At 34.9% G+C, this 24731-nt stretch overlaps 3 protein-coding genes and 1 long non-coding RNA gene across 7 annotated transcripts in view; 2 read left to right on the forward strand and 2 right to left on the reverse strand.

Annotated features, from left to right (window-relative positions):
• Positions 1–5924, forward strand: part of LOC126924684 (insulin gene enhancer protein ISL-1) — a 36603-nt gene extending 30679 nt beyond the window's left edge. The window contains exons 4-6 of the mRNA XM_050739436.1: positions 1995–2296; positions 2441–2647; positions 2810–5924. Coding sequence (XP_050595393.1) covers positions 1995–2296; positions 2441–2647; positions 2810–3046 — 746 coding nt within the window. The 3' untranslated portion in view covers positions 3047–5924. The remainder of the gene's footprint in view (positions 1–1994; positions 2297–2440; positions 2648–2809) is intronic.
• Positions 5925–6072: 148 nt separating this feature from the next.
• Positions 6073–10395, reverse strand: LOC126924685 (sorting nexin-4-like). Its single transcript, XM_050739438.1, has 10 exons — positions 10227–10395; positions 9143–9249; positions 8781–8997; positions 8598–8703; positions 8388–8497; positions 8188–8325; positions 7811–8021; positions 7597–7729; positions 7374–7488; positions 6073–7293 (listed from the first exon to the last, which is right to left on the reverse strand). The coding sequence occupies exons 1-10, from the start codon at positions 10302–10304 to the stop codon at positions 7243–7245; spliced, it is 1266 nt and encodes a 421-aa protein (XP_050595395.1). The 5' UTR covers positions 10305–10395; the 3' UTR covers positions 6073–7242.
• A 272-nt stretch (positions 10396–10667) lies between these two features.
• On the forward strand, positions 10668–12720 carry LOC126924717 (uncharacterized). Its single transcript, XR_007713627.1, has 4 exons — positions 10668–11002; positions 11280–11363; positions 12302–12456; positions 12541–12720. It is a non-coding gene; the product is annotated as an uncharacterized LOC126924717 (long non-coding RNA).
• On the reverse strand, positions 12055–22966 carry LOC126924680 (synaptic vesicle glycoprotein 2C-like). 4 transcript variants are annotated; one of them, XM_050739415.1, is made up of 12 exons: positions 22135–22966; positions 18099–18161; positions 17384–17545; positions 15216–15378; positions 14882–15003; positions 14319–14563; positions 13463–13623; positions 13105–13297; positions 12779–12893; positions 12528–12687; positions 12319–12446; positions 12055–12223 (listed from the first exon to the last, which is right to left on the reverse strand). In XM_050739415.1, exons 1-12 carry the CDS (start codon positions 22157–22159, stop codon positions 12153–12155), a joined length of 1608 nt encoding a protein of 535 aa, XP_050595372.1. In that variant the 5' UTR covers positions 22160–22966; the 3' UTR covers positions 12055–12152. The 4 variants fall into 4 exon arrangements, with proteins under 4 accessions (XP_050595372.1, XP_050595373.1, XP_050595371.1 ...); XM_050739416.1 differs by lacking the exon at positions 22135–22966 and adding an exon at positions 18790–19415; XM_050739414.1 differs by lacking the exon at positions 22135–22966 and adding an exon at positions 18255–18423.
• Between the last annotated feature and the right edge of the window lie 1765 nt (positions 22967–24731).

Consider the following 24731-nt stretch of genomic DNA (forward strand, 5'->3'; position numbering starts at 1 on the left):
AGCTTGGAATCAATTAACAAACATAAACGTTTTCTACAAAGTATAACGTAAAATATTCTGACGAGTTAAGAATTAACCAAGAACCGACCAATCTTCTTTTCGACGCGAGCAAGAAATTTCTCCTTCTTCGTAGCATATTCGGACGGTAAATTCTCGCATTAAACAAGCAACACCGTCATTACCCTTTGAACCATTCGCGATTAGCAAACTATAATAAATGCCGCAAAGTGGTCGTTAATTATAATCAGTTTCATTCTTGCCGCCGATTTCTTCCAGCGTTTTCTCGTCCACGAGTACCTACTACTCTCCAATCATTTCGACTCTCTCTCTCTCTCACACACACACACACACTCATTCTTTCGGAAACGCGGTTCTGCCTTTGTGACCGCTTATTTGGTTAGGACGCAAAAATAGACGCAGGATTTCGTTTGCTCGGTTGCCTTTTCGTCTTACCGTCCGCAAACATTCGAAATTCGCTTTCGTGCGGCTACCAAATCCTTTCGAAGGACACCGCCAAGGAAACTGGATCCTTATCGCGGCACGAGTTACTTATTGCTCGTTAATTGGGAGTTAATGAAATTCAACGTTCGTCCCTCGTCCAGCCGTTTACATATGGGTTTCGCTGTTTGGTCGGCTAAAAAGTGTCCGAAAGGTTCGTGCTTCTTCTTCTTCTTCTGTTCATTTCTTTTTCTTTTTCTTTCTGGTGAAGTCGCTGCGAAGGAGTCGTTTACTGATCGATGCGACTAACAAGGGAGCCGAGCCTGAAAAATCGAAAGCTCCTTCTTTTCCTTTTATATCCTTCGTCGGTTTGTGAAGAGGTTCGACATAAATATCGGACAATTTCTATTTGCTCGTCCGATGATAATGAATGAGATAAAGCATGTAATACATGGGTATGGGGTGTTGATGAATTTTCACTGCATAGAACATTAGTTTAAGGGTAGAACGAGATCTTGGGCTGTGCGTGTACGCGTTGCGAGAGTTTGGTTTTTCCTCGTTCTCAGTGAATTATTTTCAAACAGCTTCCAACAAAGACGATGTCGATCGTCGATTATACGAATCGGTATCTCTCTTCCTTTCTGATAATTCTTTCGATAAAAGTATTTGGACGAAATCGTTCTGTATAGATACAGGTTGCAGCGGACATTCTAGATTCGCATACGATTCTTATAAAATTGTCTCCAAATCGAATCCAGTTTCGTGTAAACTGCCGTAATCCAAACAGCGTCGACGCTCGAAACTTTTCTCGATCGCAGTCGATCTTGCGAAAAGGTTGCCAAAGACCTTTCCGATCTCTCTTGTCGGACCTGGTACCGATCACGGAATCGTCGCCAAAGTTTGCTCATCGACAATATTGTCTCTGGCCTCTCGGATAGTCAACAGGCATTCGTCTCAGCGTTCTCCATCCGCCATGCTGTACCACTATCCGGATCTCCCATTAGCTGGCGAAGAACGTTTTGCAGGACCGGTTAGGACGATAGTCGCAGCTGGACATTCTACTCTGCATTCTCCTGATTTAGTCGAGCTACTCTTCCCCGAGAGTTGGCTTTTTTCCAAACAACCGGCGAATCGGTTCGTGCAATAGCCGGTGGAAGCAAACAACGGAATCGCCATTCGTTTCGGCCTTTCCTTCGACTTCTTGAATTATTTCTCTCGTTATCGCGCTTCTGCCTCTTAGTATTTTATTCGACCGTCGAAGAAATTTTTTACGCCTCGATTCGATCTACCAACGATACGTGAACGCGATTCGATTTATTCGTAACGACCACCACGCTTACGATAGAAAAATGTATTTATCTAAACGATACGAAAGTAGGTATACATATATATATATATATGTATCGTGTTATTTGCGTATCCGATAAAAATTTCGAAAATTGTGCTTGGTACAGTGACGAAAGTGAGAGAGAAAGAAAGAAGGAAGCGAAACTGTGGTAGAGAAATAGAGGCTGGAAAAATCGAGGTGAGTAATCGTGACGTTGATTTGTTGGTAGATTCCGGGTCTGAAAGCGGGTCGCACAAAGCTGGCGTGGGTGGTACTCGAGGATCGGGCGGCCATAAAAGCGGCGGCGGTTCTGACGGCAAACCAACCAGAGTTCGCACTGTTCTAAACGAAAAGCAACTTCACACACTGAGAACTTGCTACGCCGCGAATCCGCGGCCGGACGCGTTGATGAAGGAACAATTGGTGGAGATGACGGGACTGAGTCCACGCGTGATAAGGGTATGGTTCCAGAACAAACGGTGCAAGGATAAGAAGAAGACGATCGCCATGAAACAACAGATGCAGGAAAAGGTTGGCATTCGAGTTTTCGCATTTCGCTATTATCGCTTTCGATAGAGACAAATCTTTAAAGCGCACCGATCCACGATGTATCGTTTCTATTCGTTGTCGTATTTCGAACCACGATTTAACGAACGAAGGTGTTCTATATTTCAGGATGGCCGTAAATTAGGCTTCGGTGGAATGCACGGAATTCCTATGGTGGCTAGCAGTCCCGTAAGACACGAGAGTTCTATAGGGATGACACCGCTAGAAGTTCAAGCTTATCAACCACCGTGGAAAGCCCTTTCAGACTTCGCCTTACATACCGATTTGGAGAGGCTAGATCCTAATACTCCTTCTTTTCATCATCTGGTGTCGCAGGTAATTATCATAGATATATTTCAAATAAGAAAAATGTATCTGGTATCGATCGTATCGTCTACGAACGTCGATAACGGCATATTCCTACATCGAAGCGAACATGTGCAGTAACGTGTTGCACGATGCGATATATCCATACGCGATTAATATAATTCATTTCAGATGCATGGTTACGATCTTCACAGCGGACCGCCACAATTACCACCGCCAGGGATGCTTGGTGGACCGATGAACGATGGCGGAGGCGGCGGGGGCGGTGGTTCTTTGCCACCCCCTGGCCCACACCACCCCAGTAGCGGCGGCCCAGACATGGGCCAACACCCTGATAGCACGGATAGCTATGTAACTTACCTCGAAAGTGACAGTGACTCTCTTCATCACGATACAGGAAGTCCATAGTGTTGTGCAGTGTGGCCAGAACGAAAGTGTCCGCTTTCTTCGTGGTCTTCTTTCAATAAGTGCTTGAAGAGAATCGTAGTCTGCGAGAACAAATAGGACGATTACGGATGGCTGGAAAAGAAAGAAAATTTGCGTTATTAAATCGCGGCTCTTTGTGCAAGGAAACCTGATCCTTTCGCGCTTGATTTTATAATCGAAGAAGAACGCGTGTGAAACGTTGTTTGATCGAGAGAAAATCTTCCCTTGCGAGACGAATTGGTGTAAAAATTCGGTTTAACGACGTGCCAGGGTAATCTAGCCATAGATTAACTGAATCCTTCGATAGGGCTAACGTTAAAATTATTGATCGACCACGCGAGTATCGCGTTACACGGAAAGTTTTGCAGAATTAGAAGAATTCGGCAGAAATGTTGCGTTTGATTAGTATTATTATTATTATCGATTGTTTTTCGAAATTACTGTCGATCGATTAAAAGAAAAATTTGTATTTCCACGCGTAAGGGTTAAGAAATATCGTCGTTTTCGATAGAAACAAGCAAATTACAGGAACGATATGATTTGCAGAAACGCGAGCTTAAAATAGCGGAACGATAGAACAATTATTTAAATTGCTATTGTTGTGTCGACAGAAACAATCGAAAATTACTGTACGATCTGTAAAAAGAGAAATACGTATCTGAAAAAGTCTGATTAATTTTTGGGGCGAATAAATAAAATTAATCATTGTTTGACGTAAGTACGTATTATTTTACCAGATCGTAGTTTCGTGCTCGATATTTCGTAATTAAAACACTTGTGTCGCGAACGAGAAAAATTCGATACATAATGAACGCATTCGTTCGCGAGAAATCTCAGGTAGGATATGTATAATGATTCGTGAATGATGTGGACAAGCGGATTTGTCGACTGAATAATTGCTCGTTTGTTACGGAACGGTAATTGATATTTAACGGAACTGGCGAAGGAAGTATGTAAAATACTGCGCCAATATTTTCAAATGAAATACACCGATGTAAAAAGTCGTTTTCTTCGCGAAACTGACAGCGAGTAATCGAATAATTGCGAATTAAGGACAAATTTTATCATGATTATTGTAATTTCTAAAGCATGCGAAAGGAGATTGCAATAAATGACGATCAAACTGATTGTATGTCGAGTTGATTTTACCATTGTATCGATGTCTTTGAACGAAATTCGCCCTTATGCACTGAAATTGTATTGAATTGATAAAATTGTGATCGACGAATTTCATGATGAATATTATATATAATTTATTAATTATCGTTTAGGTACATAGGATTATTTAACTATTTAATAAATTAGGGAGGCGATTAATTCGTTTGTTTATTCTTTATGCAATTTCAGTGTATTGTTCATGGGTGAAGGGGTGCAATAAATATAATACATTTTCTTAGGTCAAGGTATCGCATTAACATCGAAAGATATTAATGTTTTGAAATTGAATGAATCGATTAAAAGTGGTCGAAGGTGTATCTGAAACTCTGTTCTGCGCCGAAGTACAGTAATTTCATTGAGGAATGATGATTCAATTGTCCGCGATAGCTTTTTTTTCCGAATGTCATTTCAGCCAGTTCGAACGACCAAAGAATGCTTTTATCACGATAGAAAGACGAAAACGAAAAGAAAAGGACGAAGCAGTGTCATCAACAGAGTTGGACAAACTTGTAAATCGCCGTATATAAAAAGTAAGAATTGACGTGGATGAATATACACTGATAGATAAAATGTTTGCTTCGATAGTTTTCTTCGTAATATAATCTTTCTTCTTTTGAATTGCAGTGTATTTTACACGACATAAATTATTTTAAGCAACAGAATAATTATTAAACATTCATTTCTGCAACAGTAAAACTAGGAGGAGCCATTACAAATTCCTCGATCACAAATTTTACGTAACAAACAAAATAATATTTGTCGATCGATCTAACCAAATCGATATAACCAAGAAGCAAGTTACTTTCAAATTTATTACATAATACCTTATTTATTGTGTACAACTTTTTAATTACCTAAATCATACTCGAAAGAACTTCTAAGACTATCGGTGACAGACATTTATTCAAATAAAATGTATTTTATCGGTTACAAGAAATATGTATCTATACACTTACCTACATGATTTATTGATTATCAACCATTTTTATTCCAACTCGCACAACTCGTCATTGACACTATTTGTAACAATTAAAAATTTCCAAATACAACTTAAAGTTTATTTTTAATAATATCTATTGTATTATCTATTGCAAAATAAGAAAACAGGTTATATCGTGCTTTCCAACTCTGTTTCTTCGTCCGCATTATTGTGAATACAGAAGTGAACGATTGTCACACTGTAAATATAGTTGTGTCCACTACATATAAATTTGAATCATGATGTACCGTCAGACGCAACTAATTCATAATATTGATTACACGAATAGCCGAGTTATGTATAAAGGATTAAAAAAAAAACATAAAAAATGCAAGTAACATTGACGATAGCGCATTACCCCCTGATTTATGTTGTAACAAATCATATTGTAAACGCAGGTACATATGTACATTCGATTAATACCAAAGTGTGCGAAACTTCATGTGAACACGGAAACGCACTGAATTGTATTGTAAATATCGTCTCTAACCCTCCCCTTCCTCCTGATCCTAACCTCGTTGTCGCTAATTAGTGGTTCGTTTTAGTGGTGATTCGTTTAGATGTTTGTATAGAATCGTTCCATCACCGCTCCTCTCGTAATGTACATGTTTTGAAAGGGAGAACACCGTAGACCTAACATTTTCGTAATCTATTCGAATCGTCTTCGAATTTGTATAATATTTCTATACCGGCGCACACGTAATAAACTGTCCAATTAAATTATTTGTCTTCCAATTAATTCAAAACCTTTTCTTCAATTTTTCTCTTTATATCTTGAAACAACTTGATCTTATAACATTCAAAACGTGTAATAGAGATAACAATAAATACTTCCATTAGCAAAATATTTCGTAGCAATAAAAGATCATAATGTTGTCTCATATATTTTATTTAAATTATTAGGAATTTCTTGTACAATTAATTGTCGCCAAAAGTATTACAATAAATTTTGTTCAAGCTAATTATTCATTACAAACAACATTAATTATTCGTTATAAATATTGTATATATTAGATATTTAATGAAAAAAAATATGTAATTTATCATATTTAATATTATTTAAATTATATTACTGATTTTAAGGAGTATTAATGAGCAAACATACGTATAACGTACATATGTTGTGTGATGTACCTTTCAACATATTGATTACACCTAATTGAAACAAAATTTAGCAAGCTAAATCAAGAAAAAGATTGTTTTCTTTGTTAAGTAAGACAAGAAACCAAGAAAATTGTTATTGTTATAGAGGAATTACTATAAAACTTTAACATTGGTATAATAGACATCCATTGATTTTAGATGCAGAGTACATTGCAAAATGTATGACCTAAATAAATTCTAATGAAAACTGAAAAACAGAAGAAAAGAAAAATTAATATACAATTTAAACTACTATACTATAATATACTGAACCAGGTATATACGTAGAAAACATAGTTATTCACACGTAGAAAATAGTATTTCAAATCTTAAATTTTTATCATTTATCGATGAGATTAAGGCTCCTAAGTATTACGAAAAATAAATGCAACAATTGTATCCATAAGTGAGATACAATCCGGGATTTAATCGACGTCAATGAAATTCAAGCCTATTGAGCAGATATAAGACAGTGTATAAAAAGTTACAGCAACGATTTTTCCAACTTTCATAACTAACATTCTATGGATTTCACTTGGTGATTTATATTATATATAAATCACACAGATCTTGACTTATGACAACCCTTAAGTACTGCCTGAACATTCACATAATTGGTTAATTGTATCTTACACGTACAACAAGAACATACTAAATACATATAAATATTAAATAATGTCTCACATAACTATGTATATATCCAACATGAATTGTGTGTATATATAATATATATGTATATATAATATTATCTAGTCTAACATTAAATAATAAAAACAATCTTGTACATTGATGTAATAATAAGCGTAAGTATGAGTGAGCTTACAATTATAGGAATGTATATCGCACGAAAGATGTGGAACAATTATTGTTCTGTGTCAACTTCAATAAGAAAAGATTTTTATGGCATACTTTCCAGACAACTCTTGATATGCTGCCAAGCTTGCAATCCCTGCAATTATTTATAGAAACATTGATTCATCTGTACAAAGATAGGTAGTAAATTGGTTAAATAATATGCAAAAATGTTACCTTTCTAGCAAGTTTAAATTGTAAAATGCAGTAAGCTGCCAAAATTTCTTTTAAATCTACCACCTTTTGGTGTTGAAATCTTTCAATGTCCATCATTGCTTTAATAGAGAAAGATCTAAAAACATTTACATGTAAAATATAGAGAAATGTATTATACATAGTTTCATAGTATATTTTTTATATGCTATAATTATGTGTAAAATATTTGATTAAAATGTATTACTTTAAATCTTCATCCACCCGCTTGACGGCTTCTTCGTGTTGTGCAATCCTTTGTTCCAATTGTAACATTTTTAATTCACGAACTTCTTCTGTATCCACAGATACAAATAATCTTGACATTAAACCAGATTTACCTACAATAATAAATTGTATTAGCTCCAAAAATTCCCATATTTGTAAATTGAATGGTAATAGTACTTAGTATAATTTAAAACCTTGTATAATTTTTTCTCTTTGTTCAAATGCTGTGGTTAAAGCATCATGAGCTTCATCTTTGGTTAACTGTAAAGCTTCTCTTCGTTTGACAACTGCTTGTAACGCAGAAGCACCAAACAACCATTCTTTCAACTGATCTGCTATTAGTTCCTCTTCTTCGAGGGTTGTATCTATTGTAGCTGCTAATGAATCCAAGTAGTGACCCGATTTCTAAGAAAACAGGCGCTGTAATGCAGTGCGCTTTGCAATATATATACTTGTAGCATAATTCAATTATGTTTTATCATTTAGAAATTTCTCGCAAAAATTGGTAATTCTAATGTTTCTAAAGATATAAATGTTAAGAAATATTTATAATATATATAAAATTGAATACCTGCAGCCCGTCACCCATCTCTCTTTCTATGGCACTCCATTCACTAAATACACGACCATAATTTGCATGTAATTTGTACAAACTGTGTTGTTTTTCTACAAGTCGCGCACGTACTCGAAGAACATTACATAAATTATTCTGAAATATTAAACGGATATGTACTACTATAAAAGTTTATTTTTTCTCAATGCTGAACATACCTGAAGTTCAATTCCATAGTTTTTGATTGTTTCAAATCGCTTATCTGGTTTCCTTAATCGCACTGCCACACTCAGTGCCTTTAATTTTGATTCTACTAATTGCAAATAACCTATCATAAAATATTAATAATTACAACACTCATTATAAATATATAAATAAATAATGATATAAATAGATAATAAGATATATACTGCTTTGACAGAACGTACCTGTTTCTTTAATGCTTTCCCTCCAACCATCCTTTTGTTGCAAAAATCCCATAAAATGCTCATCACGAGACAATATAGGATGCGAGGCTACCCTCAATAGGAAATTCTTAGAAATAAATTTATTGTAAATATCAAATACATATTTTCAAATAAAGAGGCAATGAATAAATATAAATAGTATACCTCAAGACCAACTCTTCGTCTGTCAACAAAATCTGGATCAAATGTATCGGTGGTAACCTTTTGCCATGCATATAAAACTTTTTTCTCTGGTAATGGAGGCAGTACAATATATGGATAGGAAATTTCCAAATAAGCTCGCAGTAGTTCAAATTCTGTGTATCGGCGCCATAGAGAACTTACTTTGGTGAGTGCACCTTTAAAGTCTGGATCTGTAACTCTACAATAATATTTAATATACATGTATATATTTCATAGATGTTAAAGTAACTTTTACAAAAAGAGACAATTTAAAATTAAATGTACACAAGCTTAAAACATTTCTATTTTAACTTTGTCAGGTAAAGAATGATAGGTTCACTTACTTAGTCTCAATGAGGTAGACTGTATAAAACTCTCTTAAATTCAATGCTCCATTTGCACGCTTTTCGGTTTCAACTATAGAGATTTCCATGTGATCAAGCAATACATCCTAATATAGAATACAAATAATGAGTTTAAGATATAGAAAATACAACTGTTTCATTTTTTATATTATATAATTTATAAAAGTAGATTTAAAGAAAAATGACATGTACAAATAAATAAAACCTATGTAAATAATTATTAACAGATATTAATAACATAATTTATTTTTAATATTAAGTATCAATATTAAATTATATTCAATTAATATAAGGAAAACAAATAAACTATTGTATATTTATTAAGTTCCAAAATTAAAAGTAAAAAATTGTATGATTTGTATTATTATCATTAATTACTCAATAAAATAATATCTTGCAATAATATCTGAATTTAAATTGGTTGCATGCTAATTCAAGACATCATAGGTTTAAATATCCTTCATAAACGCGTATGTAGATACCGCCAACACTAGTATAGTGGTACTCAAACGGATAATTCATGACCTACTTTGATGCTTTTTCAAATAAATTAAGAAATCTGTATTTACTATTGTAATAATACAAGTAATTTGTTTTAAGCAATCTAGTATCATTTATTTTATACATATTATACGTTTAAGTAATACAAATTTATAAAAATAGCTTAAAGCTAATTTATAAACAAAGGTGTACTAGAAAATTTGACATATCAAAAAAATATAGCATAAATTAAACAATAGTAAAAACATATATATAAGTTATTAAAAGTAAGACTAGAAAATAACGTCAATAAAAAAATAATAGATTTAGAACAACAATAACAAAACATGAGAATCACTGCGCGTCACTTCGATTCTTTCGCAATATACATACATATTCTTCTAGTACTTCTTTAACTTAAACAAATATAATTTCACAGTAATTTAACTTTGCACAAATATTACGATAATCATAATACCTAGAAACCCGTTCAAGTAAGAACGCGTTTAAAAATTATAGCTTCGAACGACGTATTGATTTGGCGGACGAATTGAAATGGTCAACTATTCGAACAGTTTCTTACCTCTTTTTGTGTCTCCATACTAGTTATGTTTGCGTTTGACTCCCTCTGATAATTCCCGTTCTGAAACACTTCTTCCATGATTCTGTATCAGCCTAAAAATCTACAAAGCGGCAAAAGAACTCCGAAGCCTTTCACATCACGTCCACTTTCTCCATTACTGACACTGTCACTTTATTCAATAGAGCGCTGTACGTTGCAGCAGGTTAAATTCCCTTTAAAACGTTCAATAACGACTCACTAATCCGTTTACGAAAATGTTTCGTTAGTACCATTAACATATTTATTGTAATCTCAATAATTCATTCGTAGTATAAAGAATTCGTTTAAACATATTTATATCCTGCAAATAACAGCAACTAACGTAGTTTTTGTTGGTGCTCTAGGGAATTTTAAGAAGTGCGTTGAAGCCGGAAGTTTTCGAAACAGATGCGTGCAGTTGATTGCAAATTGCAAGAAATGAAATAATTTGCGCATACATTATTTTAATGTCTATGTGCACGTAGAAAATCATTTCTTTATAAATATTTTTGATAGTTTGTAGATACGTCATTAGTAAATTCGGTAATTTTAATTTCTAGAGAAATCACAGTAACACAATGAAGCTAATTAAATATAATAACCAGTGAATATATGTTTGCTTATTTAATAGAAAGAAACAACTTTTCTGAAATCGTATATACGTACTATATATATTTGTATTGCTGAGCAAATTGCAGCGTGATGGCCATTTTAGTGTTGTGATCATAACAATGAGACGCGTTTAATATTAATCCACAGTACGTAGTACACATACTTTTATACTTATTCATCGTTTAAATGCACGTTAGTCTTAACTTCGTTCAATTAACGCTCGCGTTTTGTGCTATAATGTCCTATAATGTATTATTTTTTTTCTTTTTATCTTCTTGATTGCCACATTTTACCGGCAATTACCAGTAACCGTATAACGAGCTTCCGAAACACAATTTAACCTTAATCATTGTTTCATCTTTAAATAATTTGTTCTTCTTACATATTTATTTTACATTTAAGTTTTGTTCTCTTTTTGTGCAGATTATTGTTTGATCGCTAAGGAAACTTCGAAGCATTAGGTGGATATCACAGACGATGAATCTGAAAGCTTTCCATGAACATTTGGTAACGTTTGATTTATTTTAACACAAGCAAACGTATTTATACGTCAGCTTTTTTCTTTTTCCGGATAATTGGAAATATTTATTTAGTATTCTACAATTTATTTAATACCAGAGATACATTTTTAACAAATAATGAGTAATATTAACGTAATTAATACGTAATATAGTAAAATTCTATTCAAACCACTTTTTATATTTTGAACGTGTTAAGACATTTTTTGTATGAAAATAACTTTGTAATTACCTTTTACGTAATTAGAAGATCGAACTGACTGTTAGTAAGTCTCTGATTTTAAAGATGTAGTTTTTCCAATTGCGTAGGACACTTATGACTGTTAATACTAAGATAATAAGAATTAAAAAAGTAAATTCAGAGGAAAACGAGCTATTACGATCTTTAAAATAGTAATAACGAAGATTTATTATGTAACAATATTGCTTCTTTTCGTTACATCGCCTCTGAATTTTACGATATTCAATAATTATTAATTGCGAGTTAATGTATTATCTAACGATTCACTGACGGGCGAGGTTATTAAATTTCGAGGATAAGGATCTCGTGTTCTAAAATTATGTTGCGCCATGCAATCATGATGTTTATTAAAAACGTCATCTAGGCCATGCATTTGTCTTGCTAAGTGTTTCGGTTACACGCATATGTATAAAGTGATGAGGGGATACCTTATGCTACATGAGTGCAATTGTATTGTATTTACATATTTACATGATGAAAAATCATGCACCGAAAACTACAATTGACCAACGACCACACACAGAGTGTGTATTTTTGTCAGGCAATTTGCTTTGGCTTGTTCTTCTGCGATTTTTTTCGTGGAAGGATGATCACTAGTAATGCCGATACTAAAAAATTAAATTTGTGTGCAATGTACATATAAGAATATTATGTCTTGACATTATTTTATTATTCATATACCAAAGGATTTAGGTGATTTTACCTAGAGAGGCAGAGCCAATCATAATGAAGGGACCCAAGCAGGACAAGTCAAACAGCACTGGAAATAGTAAATTGCCTATGACCGCCCCGATTCTGCCTACCATCATAGTTAGACTAACTGCCATAGTCCTGAAGAAAAGTATTAAATAATTGATAAGATACTTGAGACGTAGAATAAACAAATTGCTACAAAATTATATATCTTTGTACCTTAAACATGTAGGGAAATTATCGACGATTACGTTTACGACACAGGCACCACCTATACTCGACATGGCTACAAAAACTGAGCACAAACCAAGAATACTGTTAGTGTCTTCAGCCCAATAAAGCGAGCCACAACAAGCAGCTGCTACAATGAAACAAGTTGCTGCAACAAATAAAAATTAGAAATTATTACGAAGATCAATATTTTCCTGTACGTTCCTGTACAAAATTTATGTCCAGCGTAGATATCTCACCTATAAGTTTCTTTTTCCCTACTACAGTAATGAGCGTGCCTGCCAAAGTATATCCTATTACACCGGTAACCGCAATTACGATAGAATTAATGAATACTTTTGAGTTCAATTCCACCTGAAATAAAGCACGCGTAAAAAATGATTGAAATCTTCAACGTAAACAAACAAAAGCCAAAGGAGAGAATTAATAAATCCTCCGTAAGTACGCGTAACAAGCAACGATGTACACTGTACAATCTTAATTTACACCATCGCAATGTAAAAAACAAAGAAATGTGTGTAAACAAGGAACGATTTATTGTATTTGTATGTAAATAACGTAATACCGGTACGCATGTGTTGGCAGCATTTAGAGTTTCGTTGACAAAACTCGTTGAGAAACTATGATTGGCTCCTTGTTGGCCTAACATGTAACAGAAGCGCGGCTGCGAGCTCGAATATTCGTATTTCGATTCGTCATTCTTGAATTGTTCCATCATTGTGAATAATTGTGGCATCCATAGTCTAATCGAATTCGATCTATAAATTGAAATTTCCTCATTGGTCAACGTTTTTCGTTTCTACTATGATTAAAGTCATTCATGAACGTTGTCTCTTGAAATATATTCGACACGATACAAAGAAATCAAAGAGCCAACGATAATGAAAAAATGTTTCAAGAAAAATTCGGTTGATCCAACTAACCCTATCGTGGCACCCAGTTGAATCATGCCGATTGCGATCAGTTTGAAGATGTTTGGCGATAGGAAGAGTGGTTTGATCTGTTGCCAGCAGGAACGTAACTTGTCCTTTATCTTACTGTTACTCTCCAGCTCAACGGAATACTCGTCATCGATATCTTTTATCTGAAAACGAAGATCATTTCTGTTGAGGTTATTCAGTATATAAAGAGAGAAAAACGCGTGGATAAAGTGTAAGATACAAAATATATATTTGACTTGATAGTGGAATACAGGAATACAATTTGAGCTGGTTCAGATCCGCACGCTAGCAGTGTTACTTTATAACTGAAAACCCCGAAGCCAACGTCGCCTGTCTACTGTTTATGGTCTGCCTCCCTGCTATTCTTTTGTCTATATGCTGTCGATGGCTTCAGCGCTTGAGAAAGCTAAAAAGACCAGATGTGGAGTTTTCCTAAAAGTGGTGACCACTTCAACACCCTCCCTAAAACTCTACATCCCTACAAACGATTATATCTTAATATTTTTTTAAGTCTCGTCGTAAATATCTGAACCTTGATTTTGTCATTGTCTTCACAAATACATTTGCCAGCTGCCTTTCTCTTTTCCATTCAAATTAATTTATTACTAAAAAGCACACTACGAGAAGACTAAACAGATCATGTAGAGGTTTTTTTTTTTTAGAAGTCAGAAGATAGTCACTTCGACAATTTCGAATTGGACTTGGTATCAAAAATGAACGAACGAATGGTCGCATTAATGTTATGCAAGGAGTGAGCATGAGTGGAAATATAACAAGTGTAATTGGATGCAATTTGCAATTTTTCGTGCAAAGCACTGAAATATCGAACATTGCTTACTGGATACGTGTCTGGGTCCTTGCCGGTGTTCACCGAGTATATCTTTCTGAAAACTTCAAGAGCCTCTTCTCTCCTGCCTTTCAACAAAAGAAAACGCGGGCTCTCGGGGAATGCGAAGATCGCCAAGCAGGCAAGAAACTCTGGCAATGAACAAATCGCCAGGAACACACGCCATGAACTGATCTTTACGACCCCGGTCCAAACGTTAATGGTCCATTTTTGCGGTATGATTAACCAGGCGATGCCTGAAAGCAAATATTTCCCCTGTCTTATGCGGATGAACGTAAAGTAAAATAAGAAATGAAATTGAAGATCTATATTAAAGATATTAAAGAGTTTATCCCAGTCGACACATAGAATTTTCTTCTATCTTATAGACATTCGGTTAATTGTTCTTCCTTTTAGTATCAGTTGATACAGAGATTAGAAAAACATCGCTATACGAACGTATCGTAATTTTCCTTCAATGAATCGCTTCAATGGTCAAAAGGAATAATTTCCAAAGCTACGTAAACACATTAGAAGAATATGAGAGCAGGATATCGCGATTGAAGGGTACTCACATGGTAGAGAAATATTTCCAAGCGAGAAAAACACCCCTAGCCACATATAGGTTCGAGATCGCTGCGCATCGTTGTGCACTTCTGCCAAATAAGACATCAGAGCGGCATACGGGCCGGACATGCTGCAAGCGTGAAAAGATTATTATCAAAATTTGATATTTTTTGAAAGAATCAATTTTAGCTGCCATACGCATCGCCAATGGTACGGTAGATTTGTAATTCTGTCTCGAGCTATAGTCTCAGTTCAACGTAGTTAGTTAACGTAAAGATAGATACGAATCGCAACGATCGAAGTATTAATGTTTTCGTTGCAATGATCGTTGTATCAACTTACATCACGCCATCGAGAAACTTGAAGAGAATTAAAAGCCACGAAGTATGCGAGAAACAAGCCGTCAAACTCATGATTCCGGCGACCATGTAACCGTAAAACATTATCTTCTTACGACCAAACGTATCGGTCATAAATCCCCAGAAGAATGAGGTGCTGATCATACCTGAAATCAGCCAAATTTTCAACGATAGTTGGGAAGTTAGATTTCTCGGTTAATTTTATGATACGCACTTTATCGATATGAATCATATTATGTTTATTCATTATATTCGCAGTAATTTGAACGGGTAAAAAGGCAAAAAGGAAAAAAAAAGAAAAGAATTTCGAAACTGACTTTCAAAGAATATACATCAGCATATATTTAACAAATTATTCCCTATAGGAATAAAATGTATGCACGTGATTGATTAAATCGTAAAGTTACTTATTATGACGAAAGTAATAATTAATGTAATTCGATAGAAATTTTGATGTAAATCGTGATACAATAAAAATGAATAATCTTCTTATTCGACAATGAATCAGAAACGAAGGATAAAATTTCCCAATGAAAGATATCGTTCTAAACAAAAGCTATTGGAATTGTTCCAGAAGTACGGATGCAGATATTACGCATTGTAAATCATATTGGTTATGTTTGATATAAACATTGATCTTTCCGTGGGACTTTCCGTTTTCATAAATTCTCATATCTCTTTTACCTGTTCCTATTGTTTGTCATAATATCAAGTTCTTCGCAGTATACTGATATCAAGCTTCTCCGTTAGAGAGTTTTATTAAAGGTGATGCTGCGCGTGGCATTATCAACAAGTTATGAATTCATACAATAAAGAAACGATAAGCTGTCGAAAATTTTATTTTCTCAGAATACTGCGTCTTATACTGTTCGATTCCTTTTGTATAAATTATACGGTCTTCCTTATCCAAAATAATATGGAAACAAAACTGCTTCGATAATGAAATTTCCGGATAATAGAACAATCACTTTTCTGGATATGAAATTTCATTTACTCAAATGCAGTTTAAGATTAATTGATAGTTTCTTCAAGTATTTATGGATCCAATATCTTTTCAGTTGCTAAGTCATATAATTGTTTCAACGCAAGAAACTGCATAGGGTTACATTCTTTTTCCATTTCGAATCATCCAAGTCCTTTTTTCGAACGTCACGAATGCTTCGGTACGAGAAAGAATCTCTTCTTTACCACTTTTGTTTGTTATTTCCATTTGCATAAACTCGTCGTTATTATCGTTTTTATCGCAATGAGATCATTTCATTGCATCGGTATATTTACGGTTTTTCTACTGTTGCATGCATCACAGGGATCGACGTGCTTTAGATCGTGTTTTTGTTTTCCGACTGTGACCGCGGTGGTCCACACCATGGTCCAACACCATGTACTTTTGCTAATTTCATCGCACTTACATCTTTCGAATTCTTTAATCATATCGTTAGTTTCGTACAAAATTTTTATAATCGGAATTCACTCGATCGAATAAAGGAAAGAGTACACTCTGCGTATGAACACTAATAAAATATGTACATATTTGAAACGGAAAATTCCGTTACTGGAAAATATTATGTATAACAGAGATTAAAAATTAGAAACTCGTAAAGTATCTCTTCGTTTCTGATTCGAATCGATCGTACGATAACCAATGGGGTAAACAATGCGGTTTGGACTTTTAATTTGCAATAATCTTAAACAGGTCATAAAATAATCCACTCTCTTTTTCTTAAAAAAATTCCCAACATCACAAACCCGATAAAGAGACCTTTTCAAAGTCTTGCTCTCTTACCTGGCAAACAATCGACAATCTAAATTACGTTACAGTAGAAATAAAGACGGAAGCAATTTTAAATTACGAGTCGAGCGATCGCTTGCCAATCGCGAACGCGATTTCTCGTTGCTTGAAAATCATCACTCGAAATCGTTGCCCACGCGAATCACGTAACCAATGTACGATGAAGTACAAGAGTGTGTCATTTAATTACCATGTCCGTACTCGTACAAATACATTCCCTAACGAGTCCATAGCGTACACCATGTGTGTTCTAACCAGAAACTCGAAGCGTACCAAATGCGCGCTTTGACTCTCTGTGTCTTAAGCTCAACCTGTAATTACAGTCGCGGTTACGTGATTACGCCAATAAATGAATATACCACCTGCGAACGTCATCGAGTTGAGTAGACCCTTGTCGAACATGGTGAGCTTCAAGTCGCACTCGGCCGATGGTAACACGTACGACATCGCCGATGACGAGAAAATACTGGAGAAACTAGCGGGCAACACGGCCAACAGCAACAAGTAGTTGAATTTTCCATAGCCTGTCGACAAATTTTACGTGTACATGGAAGAGTGCCAGACGTCGTTCGATCGATGAAAGATTCCAAGGAAAGCCATTCGATTGGATTCAATTTTAAGTCGGATTTCTATCTCTCTCTCCCTCCTTCTCTCTCTCTCTATATATATATATGATATTTCTGACCGTTTGCTTTTCTTTATCCTTAGAAAAGATGCTCGTTTCGATGTGATACTTTGAAAGAGGGACATCGTTTTGTTCGTTTATTTCGTAAATGTTACGAATGGAAAAGAAAATAAAAATTCTTTGGGAAAACGAACAGCTCGAAGCTCTTGGAACGTTACGTAGGAATATTTATTTCCTTTTTAATTTGTATAGTTGTTTCGGTAATTATATACGTGTATATGCATCGTTCAGGATTTAATAGTTTCGAAAGATAAAAGCAAAATAAGCTATTAGGTCGTCTGGAATTTTTACACGTTTCTTTTTCTGAATGTTAAACGCGCGATAGCGATTGATGGAGCATAAGACGTTGTTTTAAGTGAGAGCGCGGAATAAAAACATCGATATATGCTTACCGGCATTAGTTATTGCTCGTTCGAAATCTACGGGACCAGACTCCTCAGACTTTACGTCTTCACCTATAGCAAGACACACAGTACACGATTATTGATCTTCTACGATAAGCTTTCTATATTATTATATTAACGTTGTAAAGCAGCAAAATAACGTACATCGCAAATATTTGTAGCTAAACATTGAAAGCAAATCGAAGAATCGTTTAAACACCATTATTCGCGTAATACGTTTAATAAAATAAATTATTACTATTAACGATTGGAGTTAGTAATTTAACGATTAAAAAAAAAAAAAAAAAAGGATTGCTTAGGATTATATTCTCTCTGTAAATGAACGTTTACAAACATAGAGTTTAACAATTTATAAATTTGACGTTAGTTACATTTTATGATATTTAATCAGTACTTAGTTACTTTAATTTCACGGTATTTGTCGTTGCTAAACACGATTTGTGTAAACGTTTACGTTACAGGCTGGCAATAGGTAATATTTATTATAGCAATAATCGAATTATCGTCAACGAGCGACGGATTTTCACTAAAGATGTTTCACTCGCCGCTTTATTATAAATTACGATTTACAATTGTGAAAAGTTTGGCAAAAAATATTTGCGAACGTAATTAAAGTACGATAGAATCATATCATATAAGAATAATATTTATTCGAATAAGAAGAGAAAATGCAAGTAACTTGCAGCTGATAGCATTTAGTGAAAATTGATCACTATAACACCGTAAATGTTTGACAATGACTAGATTTAATGGTGAGACGATGGCCGAGAAAGTCTAACTGAAGAATTAGCAAATTCAACAATAGTTCAAGTAGAATACTTGTTTACATTGATGGTAGCTCGTTAATTCCATGTATCTGTAGAAAAAATGTATAAACACATAGTGTTTGAAATTTTCCAAATTCCTGTATATTGTATTGCGCGTGTATTACACGTCCGCACATACATAGATTCTATTTTTATATTTCGTATTCGTTCGTTCCTTCTTTTATAATTTATTTTACTTTTATTTTCATTATCTTGCAAATGTATGTTTATTACGTATCTGCTTTTGCACGATAATCGTGTGCGAAACTTTACTTTGGTCAATTACTCGTCTAGTGAATATTTTAGTATTTATATTGGTATTACATTAATAGTTATTTATATTAGTACTTTTACAGTATTTTGCTATACGTGCTTTTTCATAATTAGGATATTAGGAAATACTCTTCGATGCAGCAATTTTTATGTACTGTATCACGTTTAAAAAATGTGGCGCGATAGTAAGTAGAGCTTATCAAACGAGAAAGGAACGAATAAATGTTTTCATTTAAAGGAATATATACATAGTTATGACATTTAACATCGTGTTTCACGGTATTGAATGGAAGAACAATGAACCATATTAATTACGCGAATAAGCAATTTTAATTATGATTGACATGCCCCTGAAGGCAGATATACGAATTTAAAGATATAAAAATAATCTCGCGTCACGTGTATTAAAATATTACGAATTATTGTTAGAGATTTCTGTTTTCCACGCTGTCTACGAAACAATTGTAATTTATTTGATGTAATTCGAATTAAAAATTCTCGGCCGATCTAAATATGTATATTTGTTAGTCTTTTCAAATCTAACGGGTTTCTCATATTCTGTGAAAGCGAGAGTACAAGTGGTATAAAAATCAAAATATCGATTTAACACGTTCGTCATGTTCGTCTCGAAAACAAATCGGCACGTATTCTTACGATACACGTGTGATACGAACTGGAATACGGGATGCAAATTATCAGGAAATTTCGAAAAATATTTTCGTAACGATTCGTCCAGGGTACGTGTGTCGGTCTATCGCTTATGCTTGTTTATGAAAATTATTTGCTAACATGTTACATATACAATGAAAAACCGGTCGTTTGAACGAGCATTTGCCAAGTAGCAGTCGCAATAAGATATTTATCCCCATGTCGTCTTTCATGTCGACGGAGTCAAATAAACGTTGTTGGCGAACGATTGACCAGCAATTCGTTTTTCAGTTTCATTCTTTAACGTCGTGTAATTAAACGCTATAAACATACAGCCCGAGTATTCCATCTGGTTGTCACGAAGCAAATATACATAGTTACTTACAGTGCATTGGGAAACCGTAAATCTGTTAGGTGCATTCGATAATGAAGGAAAATTCCGTAATATCGCAAGGGGAAGTAGCGTCATGTTCTATGAAAATAAATATTAATAAACCTACTATCCTTCTATTGCTGGGGCATTTATCATATGCAAATGATTATCACCTAGTTATCGGTATATACATATACGTGCTGCTTCAGTTTCGTAATCGCAATGATCATTGTCAAGTAATCGATCAGATAATATTATTTGAATATTGTAATCACAGGTATGTACAGTGCGCTGCTGGAAAGAAGTTTCGCGGTGCGACACAGAGGCAAGGGAGGTATTGTTCACTATCGCTCACCGTCACGCGTTGTTATATCCTTTTATTTGCGTATATGACACTTTTGGCCAATACGTGCGCTTATCTTTATGATCGTGTCGAGTCTGTCAGAAATATCCAATCGACGGCGCCCAATTCCTCCCGCGGAACTTTTCTCGAGCAGTGCACGGTATATTTTGAAGCGACACGACCGTGACGCTTTCGCAAAAGATTAGGTTAAACTTTAAACGATCAAACGATCTAATGAAAAATGCCAGCAAACGCGTAAATCGAATGTAAGATATTGCGATGAAACGACGTTTGAGCAACGTTGGGATAACATTGGCAGATGCGAGTTCGTACACTTTCGGTTAAGTTTTTATATTATTCGTATAATATTTGAACAAAATATCGATAGAAGAAAGAAATATTGCGAAAATGAAAGAGAAACGGTGTTGGAGTAAAAGCAGTTGAGATCATCGGACTTGTATGAGATCTCCCCGCGAAATAGTATTTCCGATAATAAGTACAACGTGAATGAAGTTTATAGTTTTCCAATGCCATTGTATTTTCGCAATCGTTTCTTTGTTTATTTTATTATAGCATCGATATTAAATTCCAGGATCGAGTGATTGCGCAAAGTAGTTACATCAGTTAATTGATGAGCGGTAATCGAAACAGGTTTGAGAATTAATACGTATAAAAGTAAATATGTCATTGAATCGGTTGAATTGGCTGACTGATCATTTGAAATTTAAATATAATCTATGTTGTCTACTTTTTTAAAATTACGATAATTACTACAATCTTAGGATAGCAATAACAAGGTATTTACTACTCATACTTCGATCCGTGATACGATCTTTGGTGTAAAAGCAACGCTTTGCGCGTTTATTCAGGTAGACGTTTCAAATCAAATCCAACAAAAGCGAGAAAGTTACAGTTTTACGTGACTTTTGAAATAATTCGTGTCGCACGCAATACGTGATTTCTTCGCTTTTCAGCCTGGTTCATGATAAATGTGATAAACGGAAGGAAAAACATTATTCGTGTGTTAATTCCTCGCTAACTTTTCTGTGCAACGTTTACGACACCGTTCCCACATTTTCATATTTCCAAAATTAAATTCTTTTACTAGTTTTTCACCGACCTGTGAATTTGCGGCACGAGTTACGTCGCGGTCCTCGGTCGATTTTCCGCCCGATATGCAAAAAAGATTCGAGCGAAGTAAAGATTTGTCGCGCAAAAAAATTGGAAAAATCATGCAGTTATTCAATCCGATGAACGGCAAGGGCGACGATCGTGAATTCGTTTAATTATCTGTTACGGTTAATTGGAAATTGGAATAGTCGCTGAACCAACGACAGCTGCATAGGTATGTGGCTGTGTGCTGCATAGGTATATAGCTGTGTTTATTTCAAATTGTTTAATCGACAAATATTAAACTTTTACGTTAACGATATTAATTTTCGTAAACGTTAGGATTTTCGATTAAAACGCGATTGAAAATGCGACATTGACAAAACGGCAAAATAGAAAGAAAGTAGCAAAGATATGTCCTGCCACCAAAAAAGAAAAGAAAACACAGATACAACTCCTTTACAAACTTACCGCTGTATTTCACCGACGGATTCATTAAATATCCTGTTTTCCTCCGCCTCCTGTGATTTTGTGTCTCGAGCCAATCAGTTAGCGAAACAGCTTTCAAAGGGGAGAACTCTCTTTCTCTCTTACACACACGCGCGAAATCGTCGCGGCAAACGACGATTTCTCTGTTTCTTTTCCCTTACGAAAATAGAGAAAACGGAGGATAAAAAGAAGAGAAAGGGAGGTAAGAAAAGAAAGGGAGGAAAAAACAAAGCGGAAAAGAGGCGATGGTTGCTCGCTTGTAGCAACTGCAACGTGCACCGTGAAGAGACGGAGAAACTGAGCGTAATTTCAGCTGCACGCACTGCACATGCCTGCCGCGAAACTACAATTCGCGCTAAAATCAGACAAACGCAAAAGTCACCTGCGACGTGTATGTAAATTCGCCCTGGTGGGGCGAAACAGGTTATCGAGGCGAATCGTACGAGCGATAGACAAAAAAGATTCGATTCCACCCGCACTGACACATCGGTCGATCCGCCATCGTGTTTCATCTTCTCAACATCTCTATTTTACCTATTTCAAAACTGTCCACCGCCTGTATCCAAGATGCGGAGTATTTTTTCCTGTCTACTCGTTCGTATCCAATTAGGACGTCGATTACCCTTAGTAACACTGATATTAACGCGATATTAAGAAACAATTGCTAAAATAATACTAGCAGCGTCGATGCGAAAGCTATGCTGTTTGGTACTCGACTTGTCCACGTTGCCACGAATCGCAAGTGTAAATATGGTCTTCCAGAGGTCGTGGTCGTTTTTTGATAACGTTATAAGGTATTCAAGAGGGACAAAGAACTGTTCTTTGGTTCAGAACTGTTAAACAAAGTTCGAAGTTATACTTTGATTCGTCGTGGAAAACTACTTAATGGCTAAACGTAACGCGATTATTTTCTAATGAAAAATACTGTTTAACGAAAATGAGCTGTATCATGGAAAAGATTTTATATAGTATAAAGGAACGTAATCGAAGCAAAGCTGAATGATTTTCCACGATTGATACGATTTTACCGCTTTATTCTTGCGTGCTTTTGCTTTAGACGCGTTAAAAATACGATGATTTCTTCCTTTCTTTCTTACCAAAAAGTGTCACATTTTTTTAGCGCGGTTAGTTTAGAACGTCCTTTGATAATAAATGCTGTAATTTAAGTATTGCATAACTGATAAAAATGTTCAGTTTTTAAATAGAGAAATTAACGACAACGTTACTTAAACTTACGAAATTAAAACAAAGTATTTGAAAAAAGAAAGTTACGCAAATATCTATGTAATTAGCATCGTCCTCATAGATAAACAACACAACTTGATATTTCGCTATCTGCAGTAAATTTAACAATTATCCGTGATAAATTTCTACGAAATGAGATAAGACAAAAATTTTAGATCGAAGGTTCCTTTCAGTTCCAGCCTTCTTGCTTTATTTATACGACATAAACTTCGTATATGCATTCAGCATTCCACAAACACCGCAACAAAGTTATTCGATGATATCGAGGATTTATCAGTATCCTCGTATCAATCAAAGGATAATTGAACAAATTGTTCGTTTCCATCGCAAAATTAAACTGCTTCGCCGGTAGTTACGTAATTAGTATTTTCCAAATGATTCACGTAATAGTGAATTTCAGACCCCCAACCTAATTTAGGTTAATTGTTCTACTAATTTTTGACATTTCCGATAACAATTCCCTATGACATACTTTTAGACATCACGTCGGAAATGTTCGTCGGAATACTATTTGTCGTTCAAACTTATCAAGATAAACAATGATATACAGACGTATCGCGTGCACTATACGAACTAATTTGTTTCCTAATCCTTTGGGAAGGTTTCGACAACGTTTCATTAAATTCGCCAAGCCTTAATAATAAAAAACGCAATAGGGAAAATTCCGTTTCTTTGTTTGACGATCGCTGAATCTCTGCATCGCTTCTTTTTTCGCTGATACGGTCGTATATTTTGCATACACACTCCTAATCTTCTTACAAGAGAGGTTATTTACAAAGAAGATGGAAAAAACCGAGGTGAATAATTAAACCGCGGCTGACATAAATTTTCCCATCAACTCGGTTATTTGATTCATAACGTAAGTGGTAAAACACTAACTAAACGTACGAAAGATCAACAACTATTTCAGCTGTATTTTTATCGAAGTAATATAATTAACGATACGGTTCAAAGTGAACAATTGGATTGTTGAGTCAAGACATTGTTGAATCTGAATTTCTCAAGGTCTTCGTGTAGTGACCTAAAAGGATATAAAAAGCTATCATCGAACGTGCATCCACCGTTACAAGGTCAAATCCTCACGAAGCTACAGATATTCGTAAGGCCAGTGCAGGATTCGTGTGGCGGTGATGAATTCCAGGACAACTTGGACGGTTCTAATTAAGATTCGACCAAAGTATTGAAAATCTCTTGAAAAATAATGGTCAAGACCATGCATATTTGCGTGTAGACTTTTGCATATAGATAGATTTGCATAGATAATTTGCATATAGAATGGTTTCGTGGTTCCATGCGCTTTTAATTTGTCACTGATTTAACTTTAGACGCAACAA

Source organism: Bombus affinis, chromosome 15, assembly GCF_024516045.1.
Source record: "Bombus affinis isolate iyBomAffi1 chromosome 15, iyBomAffi1.2, whole genome shotgun sequence".
In the NCBI taxonomy this organism is placed as follows: domain Eukaryota; kingdom Metazoa; phylum Arthropoda; class Insecta; order Hymenoptera; family Apidae; genus Bombus; species Bombus affinis.